Consider the following 17,462-nt stretch of genomic DNA (forward strand, 5'->3'; position numbering starts at 1 on the left):
AAGCAGCCTGGTGTAATGCCATGCAGCTTGAGAGGGGGGTAAGGATTCACTGACCCACCTACTGCTCACCCGTCCCCTGCCCCGAAACACCCCCAAAACACCCCTACCCTCCCCAACCCCCTCCATGCCAGTCACTCTCAGCTGGAGCAAATGGAGACTGGATGTGGCCTCCACAGGCCAGCACACATTCTTGCACCAGCCCAGCTGACTCTCCTGGAGTTGTAAATATTCCTTATGGAACATTTGCAACACTCCCAGGCTGGTGCAAGGAACTTGCTCTGGCCAAAGAGAGTGTTGGAATTGTTCTCTTTGAATCATTTGCTGAAAGTTCTCAAGAAGTCGGTCATCAGTCCAGAGCAGGACCACCCATTTAGCCAGCCCTCCACAAGTCAATCTGCACAATCCAAAAGATAATTGGAAATGTCACCTACAAAAATTGCACAGGTGCTCAGGTGAATGCTGGCTCCAGCAGCTGAGTGGGAATTCTTGAACTCTTCCCACACCAAGTTGGAAGAAGTCAAATGCTTTAAATAACACTACTGCAGAAGAGGGAAATCAGGGTCAAAGGGTCCAGAGGCAGAAGACATGGTCAGGAAAGCCTGGAGTCATGTGTCAGGTCAGTTAGTTGGAGATCAGGAGAAAATCAGAAGCAGAAAAGAGGTCAGAGATGGACGAACAGTCACATTTCAGTTTATGCAGATCAGGCGAATCTATGCTGTTGCTTAGCTGAGTAAAGTTGCTCAGACATAGAAACCAAGCCTGGGGCAACTATTATATTGGGCCAATCAGACTCCTTTTGGTTCCTCAGCTCAGCTCAGCTGGGCTGGACAGCTGCAGTACTGCTCCCAGCCATAATGTGGGTAGCGCTGCAGTGCAGCAGAGAACAGATTCCATCTTCCTGTGAGTTACTTTGCTAGTGTAGGGAGTCAAGCACCTGAACTCTGCTGTCAAAGTGCCTAATTTGAGACCCCCCCCCCCGCCCCATGGCCTCTGATCCTTATCTGGTGAAGGAAACACTGTGGTAGTAAGAGAGTGCTTCACTGAACTCCTTATTGTTGGTAACAGGTCATAGTAAACAAAGGAGGTCTTTCTGCTGCCTGCTGCTTTACAGTGCTTATTTGCAGGGGAGCAAAAATTCTTTTAACTGGGCTGAGAGGCACCTTTTAAGGGGTGAAATCTCTCCTGTTTAACTGAAGGAGAGCAAATTCCTCAGTTCACCCCAGCATAGCACGTTTTTCAGTAGCTGTTGGGCTATGTCTTGTATGTGTGTGTTAGATTGTGAGTTCTTGGGACAGGAAAATATGTTTTTCATTATTTTACTAAGTAAGCCACTTTGTGCAAGTTTTGTTTTAAAAAATCAGTATATAAATATTTTTAATCACAATAAGAGCAGGGGAGGGGTATACCTTCAGCTCCTCTCTTGTGCTTCTCAAGAGGCGTCTGGTGGCCACTTTGACAAACAGTATGCAGGAGTAGGTGGGCCTTTGGTCTGATCCAAAGGTGCTCTTCTTATGTTTTAGGTCTAGGACATCATGTTTTATTATGTTCTTCTGTTTAGGCAATGCAGTATCTTACCTTACCAATGCAATGGCAAACCCTGCTGAGAAGTAGAAGGATGGCAGGAAGGGCAAACTCATTTCTGAGAGTTGCAGCCTCAAGGAGATTCTTGCAGTTTCAGGAAAGGGGGAAGTGGTGGACTGGTTCAAGTGCATTTCAATTCAAAGCACCAGCCGCCCCTCATCTAGCATTTCTGTCACCAGGTCAGAGATGGGGTTTCCCATGTGATGATGACTTGTCATCAAGTGAGCTCTTGCCAGGCCTTAGTACAGGTTCCACTGAGGCTTCAGCAGGCGGGTGAAAACATGAAACCCGGCTCAGGACTGTAGTGGGTGTTGATGATGACCTGTCATCATTATGTGAAGTGCGCTTGCATCCACCTCTTCAGTTTAATGGACAGCATTACTCTGGGGCAGGATGTAATCAAGCCTCTTGGAAAGCTGTGATTGCAACTGTTGCTTTCTATCTCCCCCCTCCCTAGATGATGATCCTTTGCCCCCTCTTTCTAGTGGTTCTCCCCGTTCAGTTGTACTGGTCTGTGACCGTAATAAAAAATTCATTCATTCATTCATTCATTCATTCATTCTCCCCATTCAGTGTTTGAAATCCAGGCTCATCTGTCAGCCAGAGAGTGGTTTTTGCTTCCCTTTCACCCTCCTCATGCTGCCCCCAATGTTTTTGTGTTGGCTACAGACTGAAATGATAAAGAAATTGTACCAAAAAAAAAAAAAATATGTTGTCCAGGATGAAAAATGCGGCTGGTGCTTTGCATTGAAACACACTTGAACCAGTCCACCACTTCCCCCTTTCCTGAAACTGCAAGAATCTCCTTGAGGCTGCAACTCTCAGAAACTATATAACTGCGTGGAGATTGACAAGTGCTTCTCTGCTATGACAGAAGCAGCTCCATGGACCAATTAGAAGGGCCCTCTGAACCGACATCAAATTGTCTTAGAAGGGATGCAAGATTAAAGTCATGCTCAGCCTACCCAAGTGACTAGGTTCTGAGACAATGGAGTGGTAGCCAAGATTGGATGCAAATGAAATTTTTTAAATAGCTTCATGGCACACATTTACAATTGTTGTAATGTTGCAAAAGCCCACTGGCTGTTTTCTCTGGGGCTCTGCCAACAATAAGGGTTCCCCCTCCCAGCATGTTGAAGGTGATATGGAAGAGGCACCGTTGTTTATCATTTGTACCGCCATCCCACTGTTGTCTCTGGTGACAAGGTTCTGCAGATTGTTGGGCTTCAAGAAATCTGTAAGAGCTGAATCATCAGGAGCAGCAGCTGCTAGCAGGGTAGTTCCCAGGTGAGAACAGAACCTGTCCTTCCCAGAAAGCCTCAGAAGGCAGTGAGAAAGTGATTGAGAAAGACAGCGATTGACAGTCAGTGCCATGCAAATATGTGCTCGCTGATTGGCTGTCAACCCCTGGTGGGGGTTTGAATGGCTGTCATCAGCTGGGGCTGCCAGCCAATCAGCAATCACATGTTTGCATGGTGCTGACTGAGACACTTCCTGTCTCCATCATTGCCTCCTATACCATTCAAGGGATGCTTTTCCCATCTTCTCAGTTGTATCCCAGTGGTAGCCAGGATTTCCCACCAATGGTCCACTTGACTACTGACAATGCCTCTAGTATACTCAGGGCTTTTTTTGTAATAGAACGCACTGGAACAGCATTCTGGCACCTTTTTTTTTTCCTTTCACTGAGGGAGGGATTCGAACCTCTGACCTCGTGCTCCACCTTTTTTTTTTTTTTTTTTGGCATCCCCGGCTCTGACCTTGTGTTCCACCTTTTTTTTTTTTCAACTGTGGGCTAACCTCTGACCTCGTGCTCCACAGCCCAGCACTCTCTCCATTGGGCTATAGGATAGCCTGTAGTCAAAGTGCTCAGAACTAATATATAAGGTCTTGAGCCCAGCTGGTGGCCATCAGTACCTTAAGTATTAGTTCCAAACACTTTGAGTCTAAAAGTGTCTATTGAGTCTATGGCTTAAAATTGAGTCTATGGCTCAATTGTTAAAGTGCTGGAGCCAGAGGCTAGGGGTTCAAATCCCACTGAGGAATAATTTTTTTTTTTTTTTTTAAGGTGGGAAGGTGCTCCATGGCTGCAAAATATAAAGGTTGGTTGCCAGTTGCCAAAAGGGGGACCAGTTGAGGCTGCAAAACTCCTCAAAGTTCCGTTTAAAAATAAATAAATAAATAAATAAATAAATAAATAAATAAATAAAAGATTAACAAGTTGTGAGTTCCTGCACTTTTTTTTTTTTTTTACAAAAAAAGCACTGAGTATACTATTCACAAATCTCTTCAGAGCTGTTGTCTTCTGCTAACCTACGTTATACACAGAATCTCGCGACAAAGGTTGTGTAAACATACCCAGAGCATGCACTTGTCCTGCTCCGGTGCCTTTAAAAAAAATGGATTGCTTTGCATGGCAAATGGGCTTTCTGAGTTGTCATCACTAACAGCAGCAACAGCTCCGTCCACCACTGTCCAACCCAAACTTAGTGGTTTCTATGGGGAAACATGCAAATGGCAAGTTCTGATTGCGGTGAGGATATTGGGTGGCCTGAAAGGGGCTCCCGCAGGCAGGAGGATAAAGGAGCTGCCACAAGAAGAGCAACTGTGGGCTGTTGGCACTGCTGGGTCACTTCCAGGGTCAATCATGTAACTGGCCTGAAAAGAATAGGAAGTTGCCTGATATGAAGTCAGATCAGTGGTCCATCTAGTTCAGTGTTTCTCAACCAGCAGTATAGGTACCACCAGTGGTACTTGAGGTGGTGTTCGCAGGACCCCTGGACACTTGCCACCTGGCAGTGAGACCAGAAACACCAGACACAGCAAACAGCAGTAGGAGGTTCCAAAGCATGCTTTTCCATGCTGAAAAAAGCCCTCCCATTCACCCTCAGCCACTTACTGGTGTTTTTCACATCACATCTGGCCTTCCCAACCCAGAAAAACTGGTGATGATGTGATCGCCAGTTAGTTCTGGTGGTATTTTGAATAGTCTTTCGAGACTGAAGGTTGCCAACAACAACAACAAGGACCATGTGAAGTGGTAGGGCAGAGGACAAATGTTGAGAACCACTGATCTAGTTCAATATTGTCAACCCCGATTGACAGCAGTTCTCCTGAGTTTCAAACAAGAGTTTTCCTCTGCTCTACCTTTGAGATGCCAGAGATTGAACCAGGGATCTTCTGCACATCAATCAGGTGCTGTGCCGATGACCTACAGCTTCTCCCTCCCAAAGCCCCTTCAGCTATGACTGTGCCTCGCAGTCCTTTTCATACACTGAGGTTTCTAAACAAATCACGACTAATAACAACATAAGCATATTGTTGAATGTACGTGCACCATTATTTTTAAGTGCAGTTTTCCAACAGGATTTAAGAAGCAGAGGTGCTTAGCGACTTCCTGTGCATACACAGGGTATGCACAAAGCAAACACTTCCACAGCCCGTTGGTACATTACCCTGCAAAGATTTTTTTGTGATCGGCATATGAATCCCCAGTGTTAAAGAAAAAATCAAAACAAGGGAAGGAAATGGCTCTTTCTTCGTTTGAATTCTATCAGCTCTTTGGTGGTGGAAAGTCTGTCACAGCTGTTCTCCCAGTAATTTCGTTGCTCTAATTCAGCAGTGTGCTAATTGAATCAGACCTTCTGGAACCAAATAATATGTATTAACACAATTTCTACCCTTTTCTCGTGCTCAAATTTGATTGCTTTTGGCAGGTAATTCACTTGCTTGGCTCTATAGAAAGTTGCTCTTAAGTCAATCAGGAGAGAGGCCGAATCTCAGACAGCATTAGGAGGAAAAAAGGTGCCCAGAACACTATGCTGATTTCCAAGTGCCACTTCCCCTTCCCACTTCACCCACAGCAACACATCTCTTCCTTTGATGAAACTTTGATGAGCCATCAGATGAGCTAGAGTTGTATAATGAGGCTTCCTGTTCATTTCTGAAGTTGGGTCCATCACAAGAGGTGCGTTGACATCGCTTGGACACTTGGATGATGTGCTTTCAAACTCTGCATCCGGTGGCAGGCGAGATCCAGAGCAACATAAAAAATGCATATGCCACTGCACATGTAGAGTGCCACTCAGGACAGATCATGACTAATAAGTCGAAAGTGGAGGTGACATTTTCACTTAGTCCATGTCATGTTAGATTTAGGAAATGCAAACATTTCAGGAGTGTTGGAAAGAATTACGTAGAAAATTACATTGAAATTTGTCATCGTCTCTTTGCCTCCAGCTTCTGACCCACCCACACCTCCGCCCTCCACCAAACTTCTACATTATTTGGCCTTTTTTAGACCTGGCTCTGAGTAAACCAAGAAATCTTTTTTTTCTCTCTCTCTCAGTAATAAGATGGGTGTATTATTTTTCCCCATGATTATGGGTCTTGCATTTACATTTCATGTCTCCTGTTCACTAGTGTTTCTTGGCTCTTCGGTTCAGCTAAACTGCATGCTGACCTCATCTCACTGCTAATAGTACCAATTTTGCATTTTTGTCAGCCTGCCGAACTAAAACGATCATCATTCAGAATAATATAAATGTTGGCATGCAGACAAAGATGGGAAGAAACTGGGGAAGTGGTTTTGTATTTGTTATTTTGATGTCGACCTGTTCAGATAGTTTTTATGGACACCATCAGTGTACACGGCACAGTGTAGAATAACATAAGAAAAAAGGACCACTCTCTGCATCAAGAAGTTTGCAGTCTAACAGCCCAATCCGATCTCTCTCCTCCCCACTGGTGCAACCATGTGGTAAAGTCTTGCTCTGCATCCAGGGAGGAATTGGGAAGGCTTCAGAGGGGAAAGCCTCCAAATTCACAATGGCTCTCCTCGGACCTGCATCAACTCTTTAGCCTAAAATGGCGACTTTAGCTAGCACAAGTTTCAGGAGACACAGGGGCAGGAAGACTGCAAAAAGAGGATAGGATCAAGCCCATGTCATTGCTGCTGGATCCATCCTCCAACAGCCTCCACACCCCAGTTCTTCTTCCTTCCCTGCCCCATTTTTGCCCTCTCCCTGACCCTCCTCACCCCTGCTTCTGCCTTAACTGCTCCGGAGATGTGTGGAAAAGAGAGTGGTGGGCTAGAGTGGGCTAGAACAGTGGTTCTCAAACTCTTTGGAAGTCTGAGAACTGGGGATAAGTGCTTGTGGGGGTGAGGACTGGGATGGGGTGATGTCCCAACAGCACCACAGCAGTCGTGTCACCGCAGGCACATAGGTGCATTTACACATACCTGGTGAGACTGTGCAGCCTCCCAAAGGGTCCTAGAGGCTTGCAGCCCCCTCTGTGAGCCTCTCCTTTGCTGCAGTGGGCTCCGATTTGCAGTCAGAGCCCACTTCCGGTTTGCGGTCAGAGCTCCAGAGCGCAGAGTTTCCAAAACCAGAAGTGGGCTTCAACTGCAGAGCCCTCTGCAGTGGAGGCTCACAGAGGGGGCTGCGAGCCTCCACAACCCTCCAGGGGGGTTGCACAGTCCTCCCGGCTATGTGTAAACGTACCTGGGTGCCCGAGGTACCGCGATTGCTGTGGTGCCATTGGGACACTAATTTGTGGGTCACTCCCCTTAAGGGGAAAGTGACCCGTTTAGTTCCAATGGTGAGTCATGACCCACTTTGAGAACCACTGGGCTAGAACATTTCTAGTTCTGTTCCATCCCCCTCTTCCTTATCCAATTCTGGAGGAGGAGCAGTTGAGCAAATGGGTGGACAGGTGTGGGTGCCCCTCAAAAGTCTGCTTCCTGAGGCAAAAGTCTCAAGTCAGCCTTGTGGCTGGCCCTGAGCATCCCTGTGGTGAGTTTTCCACTCTCCATTGGTATCATTTAAAACATAATATGAGTTGGAGCCATCACATGGTCAGTTTCCTTTCCTGCAGTGCACATCAGAGGCCTTTACTGGCAAGGCAGGAAAACTTCCAACATGATGGACCTGATTTGCATGGTAGGTTGCTCATGCATGATGGCTTGGAGGATGAGACATTTGTCATCAAAGTTTCATCCCCCCCCCCATGGCGATTGTAACACCCAGAATGGCACTTCATCTATCACGGCAAAAAAACTCGAGTCAATTTTTGAAGTAAGCCTTTCACGTTCCTTGCCCTCTCATATTTAATTCCAAGACCATCTTTGGAACATCTTCAAATTCCATTTGGCCTGTCTTACACAAAACCTTCTCTGATTCACACATCCATCGCAACGAGGGAGCTTTGCCCACCTTTCTAGAAGCGCAGCATTCATTTCCACTTGTCAAAAAAAGAGAAGGCCTCATCTTCCAGGTACTTATTAGCCCACGCCTGGGCCCAGAAGGAGAGGTGTTAGCAGGGAATTCTGGCCTCCTGTCCTTTTTCCAGGCAGCTGGAGAGCAGAGGCAGGCATTGAGGAGGAACTGGCAGGTTCATTTCCCTGCCTGGCATCTCCAGACCTTATCAGGGCTAATTGGAGTTGACAGCCGGGAGTCGAGGGTGCAATCCATGTTGAAAGCTGAGTACGGAGGCTGATGCAAACAAATCAGGGCTGGTTAATAATTAAGCTGCAGTTTGGCAGCATTCTCCTTGACAGACTTGACCTGTCAAATTAAAACGTCTTTGGCTTTTTTGCTGTTGGACACTACCTGCTCTGGGGGCTCCTGGCACCTTAAGCCTTCAGGCGGTTGTGCTTTTTCAGGGGCAGCGAGTGGAAGTCCCACATCTTTGTGCCTTCCTTCTCAGACTTCAAGAGTGTCTGAAAATGTCATTTTTGCCTTGTGCTGTTCACGGTCCACAGGTCGTTTCCTGTTCATGGTGTCTCATTGTGACTTTCCCTCTCCGGATCCTTCGGTGCACATATTATTGTTTATAAAGCTCCACGAATGCCAGAACCTGGGAGAAAACAGGACATAAATAGAATTATTAGAATTAAAAATAACATTTTAAAAAATGTATTGTAGTCAGGGGAGTAAGAAAGGCACCAGGAGAATGGCAGCAGAGCTCAGGAGTGGTATCAAGGAAACGAGAAAAGGCCAGAAGGAAATAGAGGTCTTGTCCAAATGAGGAGAGCCAAAATGAACACAAACTCTGGCAAAAGACATGTCTCATCATAAGAGATGCGCCCCCCTCCCAAAAAAAAGAATATGAGGCATACCTAGCTAAGTACACCAAGGCAACAATAAGTCTTTTTTTTAAAATATAGCAGAACAGGAAACCTGTTAAGCCAAGAAGGAAGATGACAGTGGCATAGCTAGAGGGGGTGCAATGCCCTATGTTTTTCAGGGAACCTCACTGTGGTGTGCAAGTGGCCCCTCCCCCTTCCTGGAGGTATACACCACCAGTTTGCCCACCACACCCACCTTAAGGGGGAAGGGACCGCTTGCACACCACAGTAAGGCTCCCTGCAAAACTTAGTGCTTTGCACCCTCTCTAGCTACACCACTGGATGATGAGATAATGAGGATATAGGGTATAAAAAAGAAGATTAAAGAGAATATGGAGATTGGCAAGCAGATGAATGAATTCTTTGCTTCTGTCTTCGCTACGGAAAACAGATACATATGCCTGACATGTCCTTCTCACAGAGGGTGTTCGAAGAATTGAGGACCCAGTCCTATCCCTCTTTCCAGCACTGATGCATCCATGCGAATGGAGTGTGCGCTGCATCCTGCAGTGGAGGGGGCACTCATGGAGGCCTCCTCAAGGTAAGGGAATGTTAGTTCTCTTAACCAGCTGCATTGGTGCTAGAAAGTTGGATAGGATTGGGCCCTGAGTCATCTTGAAGTGACCAAGGACGAGGTTCTAGAGCACATCGACAAATTAAAAATTAACATAACACTGGGTTCAGATGGCATTCCCCCAAGAGTTCTTAAGAAATTCCCTCTTCTTTACAGTGGTTAAAGGTATAGGCCCTCTGTATCTGGTCACCCTGTGGAAAGCATAACACAGGCTCCCCCCCCCCCAAAAAAAACTTCTTTAGTTGCCAAGAATGTTTGAACAAATTTAGGATATTGGGGGGGGGGGGGACTGCATCAACTTTGCCCGATTGGCTCTAGTTTTGGGGGTACGGCATAGGCACCCTATAGGCTGATTTCAAATAGCTTCCTTGTGAGGAACTGACACCTTGGCTTCCTCACGAGGAAGCTGCTTGAATCAGTCTATAAGGTGGCTATGCTGTACCCTGAAAACTACAGCCAGGAGAGCAAACGAATGCCATTTTTGGATTCAGCACCCCCAAAATACCCAAGAATAGTTTTAACTTTTAAGAAAACAAAATGTGTGTAGGCCTGTAATTAAAGGTAACGTTAATTAACGGTTACACCGCAATCCTATGCATGACTACTGAAAAGTATGCCCCATTTTGTTCAATGGGACTTACTGGAAAGTGTGTATAGAATCAGTGGTGTAGCTAGAGGGGGCACAAAGAACTAACTTTTGCAGGGGGCCTCACTGCAGCAGGCAAGCGGCCTCCCCTCCCCTCACCCTTCAGAGCCATTCCAGGCAGGGGGAGCAAAAAGAGCAATGCACACTGCAGTGAGACTCCGCGCAAAACTTAGTGCTTTGCACCCCCTCTAGCTATGCCACTGTATAGGATTGCACCTTTAAACACCTTGTTATTGCTGAAGGAGAGTCAGGGTCATGGCTCATGTGCTGCAATGTGCACAGCACTATGCGTGCAGGCCAAGGGCCAGCAGGAGAGAAGATCTTTAAAAACTTAATTGAACCACATGGGTGACAGGCTATGATGGATCGTGTCCTGGTTTTGTTTGTTTTTGTTTTTTGTTAAGTTAGGAAAGGACAGAACAGAATGTCCAGACTAGGAAAAAGGAAGGCAAGGATCGTAGTCCAGGAGGAACAATTTTCTCCATGCCCCACAGACCCTTTTTGGCTATTTTTCTGTCATGTAGAGAAAACCACCCGAACTACCTAGCTGTCCACATTATCAATTCAAAGCATGTCCGTAGCCACCATGTGGGACACAGCAGCTGTAATCTATGCACTGGCCCTTAGTGGGAATTGGAATTCAAGTGCCTGAAGGGTTTATTAAGCTCATTACATAGTTCCTATGTGCTTGGCCCCAGTTGTAATGTTATCCAGGTAGTAGGCAGTACTAGTGATTGTATTGTTGGGAAAGAGAAAGAAGATGAAGAAGTCACGGTGAAATGGTATCCTTCAGAAGAATTGCTGCTGGACATTTTCTCCACCTAGAGGTTTCTACGGTGAAAGTTCTGCTTCTGAATAATGGTGACCCTGGTACTGAAGCATACACAGTACTGAGATCTCACCTGTTCTTGTACACCACTGGTCTCCTTTTACATAGAAAGGCACTGCGTGCTTGTGATCCAGGTGTTCATAGTTTGCAGCCCATCTCAGCTTCAGTTCTTTCTGCCAGGATGTTTCTTACTCATACAGAGCGGCTGAAGAAGGGACTCCTCCTCCTAGAGCGCTCAGCAGGAGCTGGCAGAAGGATCCTGACACTTCCATATATTATTGAATTTCAAAGGTGGATGGATTTGTCTCTGATTTGTGGGAGATTAATGGGGTGTCTCCTGAAACAGGAATCCTTGTATGTTTTATAAATTCTGCTGGCTCTGTAAAGTTAATAATATTTGGAGTTGAGGCAAGGTATTCATGATATATGGAGTCTATGAATTCATTTTTAGCCTTTGAATAATTTCTTGAGGAGTAGCTGAGGCCTGAGGGAGTCAATGTAGGATTTATAAACCCCTTTGAAAGACGCATCTGGTGCCCACAGAATGACCTGCAGTCTTCATAAATCCTACAGAAATCCTTCAAAGCCAGGCCTACAGGGCCTGGCTCTCTGCCTTATGTTTCCTTTGCATATCATCACAAAGTGGGATGATCAGGGTTTTATTTATTTATAAAAGGCACCCCCCACATTTTCTACACAATTAGGGCCCTTGGGGCAGCTTACACACAATATCAAACGTAATATAACTATCAAGTCAAATAAGCTACAGGCAACAAGAACACAACCAATCAACCAACCACCACCTCCAAGAAGCAACAAAGCATGTGAAGAAGGGTGGCATGAAAATTTTCAGTGGGATGGAGACTAGTATTACCCATAGTTACAAACTTAACTATTTGTGCAAGACACCATTATGGGTTCGTTTATATGTGACACAGGCAGGTGGATGCAACATACATCTAAAAGCTACTCCCATGTGGCAGATGCAGCACACTGGGGCTCTGATGATTGCATATGGCTTCCTCTGTGGTTTGGCCATATCATGTGCAAATCCACATAAGCACCAGTGAACCCTGGAAAGCACCATCCTGTAGATCCAAGTGGTTAAATCTGTGGATGTTATAGTCCCCCTGAGTAGATCCTCCAGCATGCCAACCTTATGGCATCTGAATCTAGATTTGATTGGCCAGTTATTTGTCTGCCCTGGACCCCAAATGAACAGTAGTCCAGCTGAATTCTAGAGAAGTCACTTCAGCTTCCTACAGTATTGGTTTGGGAAAGTGGAGAAGATGGCACCCAGTATTATCCAAGTAAGAATTACTTGGCTCACTCCTGCGTACTTCACTTGAGATTTGTTCTTAACTTATAATGTCTCCTGATTAAGTGCTGCCTCCCTCCTCTGAAGAGGCCTCTCTGCTCAGTCTTCAGCGAAGGCTCATCTCACTCTCTGGCAGCAAGAGAGCAAAGAGCAGCCCCTCCTGTTGTTTCAAGGGCCCTTTAAAACCCTCTTAGAGAGCCCACTGGTAAGGATCCAGTGTAATAGCTTCAGCACTTTTGATTACTCCTTGTCTCCTAAACATATACTACTTGCATCAAGAAACTGAAACAGAAAGGCACTTCCGATATAAGCAGTTTATGAAACAAATATGCTTGCAAGAGTCTTAAGGGTATGAAGAATTTACAGGATGGATGACAGTGGAAAATCAAGCACAAACATAGAGCCAGACCCCATTTACATGATGATCTGATGGTTCCAGGATAACATGAGGAGCCAGTCGCATTTTCCTCGTGTCTGGGCCATGCCCATCGACTGAAGGGAGATTAGGACCTTTCAACTCCTCCACGTCCCTCCCACTCATCTCCCCTGTCCCTGCTGTCCTCCCTATTTTGGTGCTTCCACCAGCGGCATCCAGGCTGTGTCGAGATGGCACAGTGTTTTTCTTGCCATTGCTCAGGTAGTACATGGTGATGCAACCAGCTTATCTTAAGATTGGGTCTTAAGTGATGTAGATTTGCCACATAAATGCTTGCATAAGAACTGACCTTGTGAATCAGGCCTCCATTTCTGTCTCCATTTCTGTCTCCATTTCTCCATTTCTTGCCGTTGCTTCCAGGTTTTCATCAGCACCATGGACAAGGACACCATTTACTATAAGTTTGCTTCCAATGCTGAAATTCCATTAGTTGCACAAGCAAATTCCAAAAGTTCACCATGCACGGTATAAAGTGTATGGGATTTTACAAACATCTGCAGATGCCCGATCTTGTCTGATCTCGGAAGCTAAGCAGGGTCAGGCCTGGTTAGTACTTGGATGGGAGACCGCCTGGGAATACCGGGTGCTGTAGGCTTATACCATAGTCTTTCGAGACTGAAGGTTGCCAACCAACCACAATAGTTTGAAAAATGGCCAAAAAAAAAAAATCAAATGTGTTTCATAGGTTAGTTACTTACTTAACTGAATTTATATCTCACCTATGTCTCACCCAGTAAGGACACTCAAGCTGTTTTTTATGCTCACATTCATTCATGGCCTTTCTTCTCCTTGTCTATCAAAATTTAGATTGTAAACTTGAGGAAAGGGATGTGTCTTCCTTGTTTCTCTGTAACCTTCTTTGTATATAGAAGGTGTAACGTGGAATGTTGTGGCCAGAGATGCTTGGCCTCCACAGAGGTGAGAACACTTTTTCCAAAAAAGATTCCCGTGTGCCATTCCATTTTGCTCCTGTGAAGTCACAGAGAGAAAGGTCTGAAATATTCATGGATTACTGGCAGGCAGTAGCTAGAGGCGGAGACTTGGCCTCCAGGAAGGGGGACCCAGACACCATGTACCTTGCATTCCTCTAGGCATTAATCAGAACTTATCTGCCAAACACCCTTCCCTCACTCTGCATTCCATGTGATTTCACTGGCACAACTCCAAGGAAACCCACTGCAGAGCAGGAGGCTTACAGCAGTGTAAGGGGATTTATCCCCTTTGGCCACTGAAGCCTCCTGATCCAGCACCCCAACGCTGGATACAGCACTGCCATTTTTGGCATACCTGCACCAGTGGGGGGAGGATAGGAAGACCTTGTGCAGTAACCCCTTCGCCATTCCCTCCCCGCCTTCCGTCCACCCTACTCAGCCCCATAACGCCTTCCCCGCCCTCATTTCACCCTCTACTGGTCAGTAGAATGCCTACTTGCTTTGGTGGGTGCTGGCCTCCAACTGTCAAAGGCAGGCCAGTGCAGGCCTTTGATTAGCAGCAGGCATGTGTGCGGCAGAGCGCACACCTGTCCTGCTGGTAGAGGCCTGCATAGGATTGGGGCGTACAACTTATAAAAATCATGCATAGAGCAGAGAGGGAGAAGTTTTCTTCCTCTCTCATAGTACTAAGCTAGAGGTCATCCAGTCAAACAGATTGGCAGCAGTTTTAGAGCAGGGGCCAGTTATTCTCAGTGTTACCTGCCTCACAGGGTTGTTGTGAGGACAAGAGGAGGAAAGGAACTATGTACACCACCCGAACTCCTTGGAGTAAGGGTGGTATAAAAAGTGAAAAATAAATAAATAAAATAATAAACAAATAAAATACTTCTTTACACAGTGCATAATTAGTCTGTGGAACTCATTGCCACAATGTTTGACCACTAGCTCGGAAGGCTTTAAAAGGGGATTGGACAATTTCATGCAAGAAAGGTCTATCAATGGCTACTGGTCACAGTGCCTGTGTACTACCTCCAGATTTAGTGGCAGGATTTCTCTGTATATTCAGTTGCAAGGAAACTATGGTGGTCCATCTCCTGGTTTTGGGCTTCCCAGAGGCAGCTGGTGGCTCATACAGGTAACAGGATGCTAGACCAGAGGGACCTTTGGTCTAATTTAGCAGGACTTTTCTTAAGTGTTTATATCTCAAAGCTTCCCAAATTTTGAAGTTTGCCAGCCATTTTACTGAAATCTCATATATCTCTATTCTTTGTTTGTCCAACAGCCTGTCGCTAGTGACAGGTCCGCATCAGGATCTTGTCTTGGGTCACTTATAAGGTATACCACATAACAGTAATGCTTCTAGTGCATTAATTTTCATTGCAGCACAGTACTACTCATGCCTACTCAGAAGTAAGCCCCAAATAGTTTAGGTAAGTGTGTATAGGACTGCAGCCTTTGTTATCTCTCTCTATCCTGAAGACTTAGAAATAGTGTCCCCCAGACATCTGCTTCCCCTTCCCCTTTCACCCCACTATGTGACAGTGAAAACCCTTTGGTTCCCTAACTCATTTTTTAAAAAACAACGAGAGGAATCTCCCAGCACAGCCACACAGTGAACAAATTAAATTAAAACCTAGCATGAAATGTGCGCATCATTGAGTGCACAGAGCTGGTATATGTACTGATTAGTATATATCTGTGAGAGCTCAGCTCTGGAGGGAACAGAACCATTTCCTGATCAAAGAGGAAAACCTTCTGTTTCTTGAAAACAAAGAAAAAAACATGCATGGACATTGCGGTTTTGTTTTTTTGTTTTTTAAAAAAGGTCTTCTGTGCTACAACAAAGAAAAAAATAATTGGTGCATTAATCCTTCTCAAGCCTTGTGGGCAGCATTAGATATGTCAGTATCAGAGGAGAACATTTTACATGCACGTTTTTGCAGATAATGATGTGTTTTCTTTGCCTAATTCACTTTGTATTAATTTGTTGTATTTTCTTACTGAAATATTGACTTATGTTCAAGTTACGTCTTGGCGTCTTCTTAAACATGGTATTAAAACTACCATAGGATCAATGTTTTTGACAACTCTCGTATAATCTGGAGGGTCCACAAGTATAAACCCTCTTAGATCCTTTTCTGATAGAATGTTCTCAGTTCAGTAAAGGTGGGGCATCACATGCAACATGGAGTTGCTGTTGTAACTGCATAGGTTCTCTTCCTCTCCCCCATAAGATCACTTACCCCACAATCCGATAGGTATCCCATGGTGGACGTTTCCTTGCCAGAAGCAAACAAGTATGTAAAATAGAGGCAGTAAAACACAGAATGTGATGCTGTCACCACACAGGAACATAAAGAGTTTATATGTTTAGCAGCCCAATCCTAAAGGACATTCTACTGCTAATGCAACTGCAATACAGCCCCGAGGTAGGGGAACAAACATTCCCTTATCTTGAGGAGGCCTCTGTGACTGCCTCCCACCCCCCAATTGCAGCGTGTGCCCCATTGGCACACCTGGCTTGACAGTGGAAAGTTGGTTAGGTTTGGGCTGCAATAAATGTATTACAGCCCAATTCTACCAAAACCCCCATGTGGCAATGCAGCAGGGCCAGCTCAGCCTCCATTGTATCCCATGGGGTTTTTGGCTGCTAGATGTCTCCTCAGGGCAGAGGCACACCTAGGGCCTGTGGTGCCTGGGGCAGCAACGTTATGACATCATGCAATGGCACCCAGGGCAGCAACATTGTGGCATCACATGACGTCACTTTCCGGGTTCTCCAGCTGCTTCCTGAGTCAGAATCGCCAGTCATGCAATTCTGTGCTGGTGCCCCTCCAAATGCACTTGCCCTGTCTTGGCCCAGGTCAGATACACCCATGCCTTGGGACAAGGGGGCTTTTTCCTCTTGCTCTGGGATAAGCCCTAGCAGCCATTTTGGGTCAACTTGGACCTGCACCAGCAAGATGGCTGGTGCCATTCCACACTGACCTGTGGAATTTCCATACAGGCCCAGGAATGGAGTTTGGATTCGGCAGGCAGCCATTGACTAACAAGCTCCCTCCCAGGCTCAATCCACCCAATCCCCAATCCGTCCCCTCCCCTCCCTCCTTGTCCCATTCCACTGTGCCAGGCTTACCTTCTCCAGCTGGCCTCCTTTGCAGCAGCCTGCACAAACAGAACACACTTTCCACCAGTGCTAGTCTTCAGTAGGGTTGTCCCTACTAAAAAGCCTTCAAAGTCTCTTATAGAAAAAATACTGGATTAAAATCACCAAAGTTACTTAAGCCTGTTACTCCAGTGCCTAATTCTGCACTTGATTGTAAAAAATAACAAATACAAATGCACTATTGAAAACAGTAAAAAAATAAAAAATAAATACAACAATCGATGCCAACATTTTCAACTAGCAATGTTTTTGAAGTTTGCCCAGAATGTCATATCCTTGAAATAAATTGTGCTATCTTCCCCTTCTGATCTCGTCATACTGAAGAAAAAAAAAGTCATAGCAGGCAGAAATATTGGTTGGCTGCAACCACATATCTGACTGTTCAGATTAGTCATATCCATTTATAGCCTCTATTTCCCACTTTTTCAGGATTAGCAGCTTTCATTTAAAGTAATCCACCCTACTGTGGTCTTCCTGTGGCTGGGTAGTGGAGGCTTGTAAAGGAGGCCCCCAGTATGCAAGGCAGTCTTTGCCCAACCAGCTCTTCTGTCCAATGTCCTGTTCCCTAAGTCAAGAGCATGGAGGACACTCTCTGCATGTGGACTTTTTTTTCCACAGAGGTGGCAGAAAGGAAGCTGACAATGGAAGAGGAGGAAGCCAAGAGGATTGCCGAAATGGGGAAGCCAATACTGGGCGAGCATCCCAAGCTGGAGGTCATCATTGAAGAGTCCTATGAATTCAAGGTTAGTGCTGTGCACTAGGATTTTTTGGAGGGGAGTGAGGGAAGGAAATCCAAGAAAGAGAATAGCCAGAGGAAGAATAGAAGCTAAAAAAGAGGGAGCCCAAAGGGG

General features: G+C 45.7%; 1 protein-coding gene across 8 annotated transcripts in view; it reads left to right on the top strand.

Moving 5' to 3' along the window:
- SLC8A3 (solute carrier family 8 member A3) overlaps positions 1–17,462 on the top strand; it is a 161,665-nt gene that overhangs the window by 129,338 nt on the left and 14,865 nt on the right. For 3 of the 8 annotated variants that reach the window (XM_066631922.1, XM_066631940.1, XM_066631967.1), the window contains one exon: positions 17,230–17,354. In XM_066631922.1, the coding sequence (XP_066488019.1) occupies positions 17,230–17,354 (125 nt within the window). Of the gene's footprint in view, positions 1–1,398; positions 1,412–8,770; positions 8,789–10,773; positions 10,801–17,229; positions 17,355–17,462 lie in introns of all 8 variants that reach the window. The other 5 variants (XM_066631913.1, XM_066631904.1, XM_066631931.1 and 2 more) reach the window with 5 other exon arrangements.

The sequence above is a fragment of the Tiliqua scincoides genome, chromosome 1 (genome assembly GCF_035046505.1).
Source record: "Tiliqua scincoides isolate rTilSci1 chromosome 1, rTilSci1.hap2, whole genome shotgun sequence".
NCBI classification, from domain to species: Eukaryota; Metazoa; Chordata; class Lepidosauria; order Squamata; family Scincidae; genus Tiliqua; species Tiliqua scincoides.